Here is a 10,666-nt window from a genome sequence, read left to right as displayed (position 1 = left end):
TGTACATTAATGAGGGAAAAAAATTAACTTAAATGATTTTAGCAAATGGCTGCAATATAACAAAGAGTGAAAAATTTAAGGGGGTCTGAATACTTTCCGTACCCACTGTATCTGTGATTATTTTACATAATGTCTCACATAATGGGACAGTTGCATCCTGTCATGGTAACCATCATGATGGGACGACCGGACTTAAAACTCCATAAAAGGCTCTGTCTTCCAGTTACTTCCATAAAGGCAGACGCACAAAGACAGGGACACAGTCCGCCACATTGTACTGCCATTTTGGGTGTAAAGCACTACTTCCCTGTCACTTTCACTCATGCTTCCTCCCGCCGTTTTAACTTGCGTTTCCTCATTACAGTGAGCAGCTTTTCCTCATTCGCAGACAGACGCTCATTCCCATCTAGAGACACTCAGGGGTTTGTTGTTGGATTTGCCAAAGGCTGAGGAAGTTTCTGAGACTGTGGATCGGTTTTCTGTCTGTGTGTATGGAAGTTTAGATTTAAAATGCATCTGAATATGACCGTGTACTCTGAAGTTGTCATTAAACAACACAAAAGCCTTTTGTTTTAATGCTGTGTGCTTTTCTTTCCCTTCCTCAACACGCACATACGCACACGTATGTTTGTGTGTCTATTGTGATGGCATTAGAGATGTTCGGTATGCAGTGGGACAGGGCCTCTCTATTTAGGACAGCTGGCCCAAATGTAATTGGAAAAGAATTATGGCTTAGGCCTTTTAGCGAATTAAAAATAACCTCTGAATTGAGAAGGTCACATGGGGGAGGAGAGGAGAGTTTAAGCACAACACCCCACTCTCTGTTCCACTTTAAAGGAATGTTCCAGGTTCAATACTGGTTCATGCTGTCGATTACCACAGGAAATCATTGACTCGTCACTCAGTTTGTAAAAACACAGAGATTGTATATGTATATATATATATATATATATATATATATATACACACACAAAGAAAGATAAGTAATGGGAACCTGGTATTTCTATGTTCTTTTTTCATGTGTCTACAAGTTCTTTGAAAAACATGTCTAGCCTTCATGCTCTGTGTTGATCGTTTCACTAATAATAAATATACATTTGCATAAAGCATCCATATTTGTCCATGCCCATGTTGATTATAGAGTATTAAAAACTTGAAAAGTATTCAAGTTATATTTAGAACAGATCAAAAATGTGCAATTAAGTTACGATTAATAATGAGTTAACTCATGACAGTCATGCGATTAATCGCGATTAAATATTTTGCTTGATTGACAGCCCTAATATATATATACAGTATATAGCTTTTAGTGTCAGTTCCAAGTATGTTTAATGTTTAAATTGTTCAAACATAAGCTTTTTTTCATTCTGTTTCACTTTATGAATATAATAATGAACAATTAAATAAATAAATCCAATAATTAATATTATTAACGATTAAATCCAAGTTTTTTCACCATCCAATGAGTAACACCTAAATATCACATTAGTTTCTACAAAATTAAGAGCAATACTAGCCTCTTGTAGTAAATACATTTAAATTCTCTTTCAAATAATCACCATAGGAAATAAATTACTAATGGTCTAATGGACATTACAAAAAACACAGACGTTCCACTATTTAAAGCACTGAACCACATGTGACTTGACTGGGTAAACTCGATAGAAATTCTTGCATGAAACCTCTAACTTCATCTGTAATGCAATACTTGTGAGGCATCATCCAAATTTTACTCCAATCAAACCGTAAAATGTAATTTATGCCACTGAATGCTGTTCAACTCAATACATTTGTTGAGATATGGTGGGAATTTTCATGACTTTTAGAAAAAAGACCATTCTTCTCTGATGCGCAGTATGTATAACCACCGTGTTAGTGGATATATTTATCTAATGGGAGTGAAAAGTGTGTTTTATGAGCTTCTTTTCTAAAAGTTCATGAACCAAAAGTGCCCATACAGTAATTGAAGAAGCATTCTTATAGTGGTGGGTTTATACATTTGTTTATTTGAGTTACTCTCAGGTTAGACTGGTTAGTTTCTGTTTGCATTTGTGTGACAGAAATTGAGCTACTCCCATATCCTGTGATCACAGTGGTCGAACACTCTGTTCCTTGCGTCTCTTTTACCTGCTCCAGTTCATTTTCGCCACTCACCAGCCCTGTGCCCAGACATCTGAAATGTGATTGGTTGGATGAGGTCACATGCTCAATGATATCTTCCATTCTGATTGGCTGCTTTAGGTGACAGGTTGAGTCTTGGCCCGTTTTAAGCATGGATTGATAGTGGAAAGGCTAATATTTGTCTGTTTGTCAGAGGATTATGACTTTGTGGGTTGTTTAGATGGACCAATTATGACCCCATGACCATGTGCATGTTAATTTCCAACCTCGAATCACCAGATGTAGAGGATTTCCTCTGTGTGTGTGTGTGTGTGTGTGTGTTCGTGAGGGGTTGGGTATTTACTCTAATGTGTATCAGTACACAGGCCCTGTCCCGGCAGACCGCGAGTCTCCGATGACGCGGAGCGAGACGTCCCCCAGCCGTGCCCAGCATCACTCCCCTACACAGAAACCCAACACCTGCTGCTTCTGCTGGTGCTGCTGCTGTAGCTGCTCATGGTACGACCCACTCACCTGTCTCTGTCTCCACATGGTACATTCCACTCATCACCACTGCCAGTGTTGCATCCCACATCCATTCCTTCACCGAGATTATGTTCACCTCCATAGAGTGCTGCAGTGATGATGTATTTTGTAGGCCAACCAGAGTTAGCATCACTTCAGTTCTCTCTACAAAAACTTTTGGTTGGCTTCTGGATTATTGGCTTTTGGATTAATGCTAAAATGTATGATTCTACAGGTTTTGTTCATCATGATAATCTTCCCAAATGAACACAGCCTTTATGAACTTTGAAGCCTAAATACAATCATCAGAAGTAAAAAGCTAAATGAAGGCTATAAACAAACTACACCATGGTCGTGTGACTTCAACATCACCATTACTAAGCATATGTCAACTCTTCTGTTTATATTTAAAAAGCATTTTCCCTGAAATTTAGAGTTAGAACAGTTTGAAAGAGAGTAGCCTAATTGTTAATGAAATTAGGCTGTAAAAGTGTAAAAAGTGAGTGGTGAGTAGATCTCTTCTTTATCTCTTCTCCTGGTGACATTTAAATTAGTTCAATTCCAGAATAAAAATTCCTTGATAATTTACTCACCTATGTCATCCAAGATGTAAAACTCATTTCTGGGTTTTGGCCTACAAAAATATGTCATCCTTGCAACCTTCTTATGGTAAGTTATATAGATGGTCTCAGTCCCACCCCTCAGCCCCTCGGCACTGGAGCATTCCAGCTTCATCCCAATTTTATTGATTCATAAATAATTATTTATTTATTTAAATGTGTAATGTAATGATGAATTAAATGTACAATTCACATGCAAAGCAAAGTCTTAAAGGCACAAAAACCAATAAAAAAAGAGTATGCTCATTTTTAAAGTAAATGGTAAAGAAACATTAACATTTTACCAATGAAACGGCATTAACTAAAAAACACCCTGTTTACTTTCTTAATACATGTTCCTGGTTTTATTGCACACAATGCGTCATTCCACGTTACCCTATAGTATTAAAATGTTTGTTTTCATAATTTTTCATAAAACTGTAATATCTTTTCTTTACTGCTGTTTTGGGGAAAATAACATTAACCTATAATATCATAGCCTACTTTTTACGATACAATCAAATCCCTGTGGATAAAATCAATCCTGTGTTATTTCCGGCTGAATATTCGGTTTCATTCGGAAATATGCCACATTAAGTTGAATGTGTTCTGAAGCTCTCCCTCCTACTGTCATATCAAGATCCCTCAACACAACACTCAGTTATTTTTATGTGTGTGTGTGAATGAGATGTGATATGTTTGTGTGTTTGTGAGTACAGGTGAATACATGCTTCTGTGAAAGTACACACACGTTAATTGCTGTGTGAGAGTGTGTGCGCTTCTCTGAGTGAAATTCAAGTGTACTATGAGTCAGGAGAGTAAATGTGGTTAAGATTGCTCGCGTTTCACCAGAAGCCCCGGAGGAAATGGGAGCCATATTCACACCCACACGTCTTTCACACACTTATCCACTCACACTCATTCTTCAAGCACACCTGCTGCACATAGCTATTTACAGTGACCATTGAGGTCCAAACTCTGATGACCTCTTAATGTTTCATTAATGTAGCTCATTCTGTAGATATTTCAGAAATCAATTCTTTTTAGTGATTCAAAGCCTTTCAGTCAGTGTGATCCAACCGATTCCCGAATTAATGACTTGATCCAGTTCTTTTTTTAGTGATTCAAAAGAATACAGTGCGTATAATGTATTCCAACAGATTCCTGAATAAATTACTCTTATGAACCACTTCTTTTTAGTGATACAACCAATACATCATGACCAGTAGTCCAACTGATTACCAAATGAATGGCTCGTATGAACCGGATCTTCTTAGTGATTCAAAGCCATACAGCATGACCAATGTAGTCCAACCAGTTGATGAACAAATTAGTCTTATAAACAGGTTCAATTTAGGGATTCAAAGCTATGCAGCTTGACCAGTGTATTCCAGCTGAATGACTCTTATGATCCATTTGTTTTTAGTGATTCAAAACCACGTGTGGTCCAACAGATTCATGAACAAATGACTCTTATGAACAGGTACTTTTTAGCGATTTAGAGCCATGCAATGCAACTAGTGCATCCAAATAATTATCAAATGAATGACTTTTATGAACTGGTTATTTCTAGTGAATAAAAAAACCATACAGCATGAACAGCATTGTCTAACTGATTCCCAAATGATTGACTCTCATGAACCAGTTGTTTTTAGTGATTCAAAGCCATACACAGTGCGACCATTATTGTCCAACCAATTCCTGAATGAATGAGTCTTATGAACCAGTTCTGTTTAGTCATTTAAAGCCATACAGTGCAATTAGTGTAGTCCAACCGATTACTAAAATTAAGTGTTTTTTTATGATTCAAAATCATACAGTATAAGCAGTGTAGTCCACCCAAGTCCCAAACAAATAACTCTTATGAACAAGTTCTTTTTAGTGATTCAGACCATTTTGTATGACTTGTGTAGTCCAACAAATTCACTAAAAAATAGACTTTTATGAACTGGTTCAAAGCCATATGGTGTGACTAGAGAAACATATGAGTTCATAATTAAATTAGAAACTCAGTTGAATTAATACTCATGAATTCACCTGAACATGAAGTTGAAGGGCCTTGCGTGTTAAATGTGAGTGTGTTGTGTGCGTCTCGACTTTGTTGTTTTGTTCAGGCACTGCTGTTATTTCTCAATGCCGTTTTACCACCTTCTAGTCTCACTGTTAGGAGTGAAGATGACAAGCGTGGGCGGAGGAAAGCCCAGGAGACAAAGCTGGAGCCCTTTCCATGTGAACCTTGGTGAGAACACACATGCAAACTCACATACAATCCCAGATACTGTTTTCATCATGAGGATTGAGCTGTTTTTCTCAACCACGTCATCATGGATTATCATGTTTGTTAGGGATGTGAATGTGCCTAATGTCTCTCTCTAACTCTCTCTCAGCCCCAAACCGACGATAGAGGAGATTAAACAGTGGGCGCAGTCTTTCGATAAGCTGATGAAGAACCCAGCGGGGCGAAACAAGTTCCGTGAGTTCCTGCGGACGGAGTACAGCGAGGAGAACATGCTCTTCTGGCTGGCCTGCGAGGACCTGAAGAAGGAGATCAACAAGAGTGCCATCGAGGAGAAGACTCGTTTGATCTACGAAGACTACATCTCCATCCTCTCACCCAAAGAGGTACACACATAAACACACAACCTAATCAACACACTCATAATGACTGTGTAAAGTAGCACAACGGTTCAGTGAAAACGTCTTTGCTGTTTTTATAGTCAAGGTTTTATACTGTAAACACATCTGTGAGAGTGTGTCATCTGAAATCATTGTGCTCTGTTAAGCCTCTTGTTTATGCACTTTTAAAAAAAAAAGCAGATTCACATACAATCTGAATCATAGATGTTGCAAAAACAGCCAATGAATGGCAATTTGCATAAGGGGATGGTTAATGCTGTTTTGCAGATGTGTCATTGTCATCACACATGACAAAGAAAATGACAAAACTTACATCAAACAGATATGCTGGTGATGTACTTGTGTTATCAGGCCAGGTTGTAACAGAAAATAGGAAAAGTGAATGTCTTTGTGCGGACTGGAGAGGCATCCAGGTATGTACATATTTAGAGAATGCATTCATAAATCAATCAAATTAAGTTTCAATTTGAGTTAGATTTTTACAGTTTTTGTAAGTTTTCTGTTGGTTTGGTTTAGAGTTGGTCTAAAGTAACTGACAGATTTGAGAGTTGAAGACTGAAGTCGATGACGTCTGTGGCAAAGTGCATTTTTGCCCATCTCTGTATGTGTAAAGAGTGGTTCTCAACCAGGATGTCTTAGCAAATGTCAAAAGGGTCCACAAGATGAAAAAAATAAATAAAGTAATGAAATTAAATTATATTCATTATTTTTTATTCAGTAAATAGTCTGAATTAAAATAGTAAATATCTACAGCGGATCTAAAATATTCATAATTAATTATAACTAGTTATGATGAATTATTCATATTTCCCATGAGCTGATTCGTTACAATGTATAAAACAAGTCATGAAAAATGTAAACTGAAATGACATTTCTTTTAATTTTTCCCCCTCAACAAATGTTTGTTTTTATAAAAGAACATATGGTTCAGGAAACTTCTGAAATCAAATGAAAATAAAATGTATAGAGGTTAAATATATGTCCCAGTTTGTGTTAAAAACGAGTTTGAAAACAAGCAGCTTTAACCTAATTACAGCATGAATACCATAAGAAATATTTTAGTCTCAGAAAAAAAATATACTGTTATGGGTACAACAACTTGCCAGTGGAGCAATACCCTTAAAGTGGCAGTTACGCCTAAAATGCATTTTTAGGGGCAGATAAGCTACAAAGATGTCCCTTTAATGGTACTGCCCCAGTAATTCTAGCTGTTCAGGCACAGTATTTACACTTTTTTTTTTTTTGATAATGTATTAAGTATCTATTCTATCTCTGCTGGAACCCAAGAGGTAGCCATTTCATTTGCAGCCATTGTAGCTTGCAATAATAAAGTAATTTAAAATACATTAACATATTTTCATGCATGTTTGTGTGTAAATCTATTCTAAGAAAGGCACCGAATATAATAACCATAAAAAGTCCAGTTGTAACTGCAGTGGAAAGATTGGTAGCTGTTCTTTATCACCTCGGTCTTGTTTCTCCTTTGTGGAATGCAGATTTCAGGCTATGTGCAGGTCTGTGATTGGCTGAATTCTGACCAATGAGAAGCGACTGTGGCCTTATCTAAAAACGAAACTTCTTTGGATGCTTGGCTTGAACTTCACACCACTACATGTTGAGAGAGTAAATGTTTAAGAGTTTGTGTGTGACAAAGAAATGAGGCGTGAAGGAATTCTGCCAGATGTATTATTGAAGCTTAATGTTTTATAAGGCTCATTTCCTGAGATACAGGCATCTAGCACCATAGTTGGCGGCTGATTCTGCTTTCTATTATGATCTGTTTATGTTTCGTCTCCTTTCGATGTGAGACAGCAGGGTGTGCATGTATTGTACACACTATCATTGCATTCTCGGTGCGCATGTGTGCTGCTGGCATGCGGTTTAATTCATTGTGTTGACATGTTGAATGTGCCTCTTGGCTTTTTCATCACCGGAGCCAGAACTCACACCTTCAAACTCCACCACTTTCTAGAGGCAGCTGAGGAAAACATACTTTCTAGAAGTAAATTAAGGAGCAAATGTTGAGCAAAGGAAGCTATAAATGTATCCCTGCTGGACTCTCTACTGTAAAGCGGTTATACAAATAGGCCACACAGGTTTCATAAAGGTTTAGAGGTTCATGGGATTGAAATTTGAAAACATATCCAAGACTTTTTGAGGCACTCAAAATTTGATTTGGGATTGGTAAGAATTTATTTATTATTATTTTTTTAAGAGATTATACTCTAATGCTCACCAAGGCTAAATTTATTTGATCAAAAATACATGAAAAACAGTAATATTGTGAAATAGTATTACAATTTCAAATAACGAATTTCTATTTTAATATATTTTAAAATATCATTTATTCCTGTGATGCAAAGCTGAATATTCAGCATAATTACTCGTCTTCAGTGTCACATGGTCCTTCAGAAATCATTCTAATGTACTAATTTGCTGCTCTAGAAACAGCAGCCAATTAGCTCGCTGCTCAACATTCAAAACTTTGGCTAGTGCTTGCTGTAGCAGTTGCACCCCGCTTCAGAAACCCTCCACCTTCCCCAGCTCCGCCTGTATAGATCTGCAATGGGGTAATTTTGTGTATGTTATATATGGGGGTTATTTCATATATGTTGTATGTGCAGCAGCAGTATTTCTTACATGCTCACAATAGCATGTCTGTGGATGTATTGGCAGTAGCAAGTCTCGGTATTTGCTCTGCCGCAGCAGCAGTGTAGCAGATCTATACTGCCAAGACCAAATACATGAACATTGTCATGTGCATTACAATGCTAAACTCTCTGAGAGTTGTCATTACAGAACAGCATTTATTTGAATATCATGAATGATCTTGAATGACAGAAGTCATTGAAATTCGTCGGTCAAAAAAAGTGATAGAAGCATTTGATGTCACTGTTCAAACTTTTTTAATGTTTTCCTGAGCTGAGGAAACTATAAACAGCTTGTAAATGTTTCTGCAACTGTACAAAGTGCATTAATAATATTCCTAAAATTTGACATTCCTAACCTTGAGTATTATAAAATGACTATAAAACTATCCTTTATAAGCATTTTATTTTAATACTATCCTAACCATGTTGCTCGGAATTCACAATGCTCTCTTTCTGTCTTGAAGGTGAGTCTGGACTCTCGGGTGAGGGAAGTGATCAACAGGAGGATGCAGGATCCCACCCCTCACATATTTGAGGATGCACAGCTGCAGATCTACACCCTCATGCACAGAGACTCCTACCCACGATTCCTCAACTCCTCTGTCTACAGATCACTGGTGCAGGGGGGGTCACGCTCCTCGTCTGAGTCATAGACACCCGACTCCCTCCTCTTTCTTTCTCTCACTCTCACCACCCAGTTTCTCCCCATTTCCCTCCATCTCTCTTCATTGCACAACCACTCGAGGAGAAAGTACTCCTTTTTTGTGTCGTCACGGTTGGATTACCTTTTTTTTTTGCTTACTCCATTTTCCTCTGTCATTTTTAAGGGAATCCCTCGTTTTTTGTGTGTTTCTTGTGAACTTGCACAGACTGAAACTGGAAGACACAGGGTTGAAAATGCAGTTTTCATTTTTCGAAACCTCTTTTTCCCCCCTCACCATCATTCCAAGCGTATGTGGCAGCAGCAGTATCAACTACTGATTTTCACAGCCATCTGGGGGTTTTTTTCACGCAAACATATTTTGCTACTTTTATCTCCCGACGTCTCTAGTTGAAGAGAGCTGAGAGGGCCTCTGCAATAACACACTGGAGTGGCCTGACCAATCTGCTCCTCTCTCCTGACCCTTGACCTGTCCACTGTCTCTGTGCTCTGATTGGCTCTTTGAGGCGAGGGGTCGAGAGCTGATTGGCTGCATCGTAAAGAGAGGAATGGCACTTTTTCAAGGTGCTAAACAAATAGGTACAAACATATTTACACACTATTTCGAATAAAAATCAATTTCCAGGCCCAGACAGAATTTTCCAGATTTATGGTAAAATGAGAGTACTAAACTCATACTGGTAGCTGAAAGCATTATCAAATTAGCCCAAATATTTACTAAACATAAAGGCAGGGGGACGTAGAATTTTGTAAAAGAGGGCATAACTGTTTTGTTTGAGATTTCTGTGTGTACAGATTTTGTGTGGGCCTGTTGATTTCAAGCAACGGTTATAAGTAAAAAAAAAATTTTTTTAAAAAAAAAGAAGAGGAGGACTGCCAATTTTAGAGATATTAAACAAATCAAACATACATGAGATGAGAGAATGCCATGGTCTTAATTAGACTGGTCACTCACATTTTAAAATGAGTATTTTTAATGTTATTTATTTTTTATTTTGTTAAACTGTGACCTGATTTGTTTTTCTTGTACATATATTAAAGAAAATCTGGAACATATGCGACATACCGAGCAAGCTGTTAGTCCTGAGTGCTCAGTTGCACTGTATCTCTCTCTGGCCTCACTGTGTGTGTGTGTGTGTGTGTGTGTGTGTGTGTATATGTTTCTGTGGTTGTATGGTGTGAAAATCACAAGTCTCTTTGGCGCCACCTGTAGGCAGTTTCAGGTACTGAAGTTTTGCAAGCTATTTCTCAGTGTTCCCGCCTTTTCGTTAGGCAAAAGCAGATGATTTTAGTCATCATGAAATCAAAATTAACTTTATCGGTCAGTGCACGTTATTCCACAGAAAATATTTTGTCTTTGTAAATGCTTGCTCTGCCTCTAAAAATAATCATGGCAAAATTGCAGTCATTTAATCCCGATTTATGTTGTAATAAATGTTACAGCAATAATAGCAGATAACGATACATTTGAAATTTAACTCGGTCATGTCATA

The 10,666-nt window shown here is 37.6% G+C and overlaps 1 protein-coding gene across 5 annotated transcripts in view; it reads left to right on the top strand.

Moving 5' to 3' along the window:
- The window catches only part of LOC107727031 (regulator of G-protein signaling 20-like), a 39,840-nt gene extending 29,817 nt beyond the window's left edge, over positions 1–10,023 (top strand). For 4 of the 5 annotated variants that reach the window (XM_016536783.1, XM_016536785.1, XM_016536787.1 and 1 more), the window contains 4 exons: positions 2,480–2,619; positions 5,380–5,463; positions 5,612–5,846; positions 8,977–10,023. In XM_016536783.1, coding sequence (XP_016392269.1) covers positions 2,480–2,619; positions 5,380–5,463; positions 5,612–5,846; positions 8,977–9,165 — 648 coding nt within the window. In that variant the 3' untranslated portion in view covers positions 9,166–10,023. The remainder of the gene's footprint in view (positions 1–2,479; positions 2,620–5,379; positions 5,464–5,611; positions 5,847–8,976) is intronic. The other variant, XM_016536784.1, reaches the window with a different exon arrangement.
- Positions 10,024–10,666: the final 643 nt, after the last annotated feature.

Source organism: Sinocyclocheilus rhinocerous, unplaced genomic scaffold (assembly GCF_001515625.1).
Source record: "Sinocyclocheilus rhinocerous isolate Xijiao unplaced genomic scaffold, SAMN03320098_v1.1 scaffold666, whole genome shotgun sequence".
NCBI lineage: Eukaryota > Metazoa > Chordata > Actinopteri > Cypriniformes > Cyprinidae > Sinocyclocheilus > Sinocyclocheilus rhinocerous.
The sequence above is the reverse complement of the archived record's forward strand: the minus strand, read 5'-3'. Positions and strand labels throughout refer to the sequence as shown.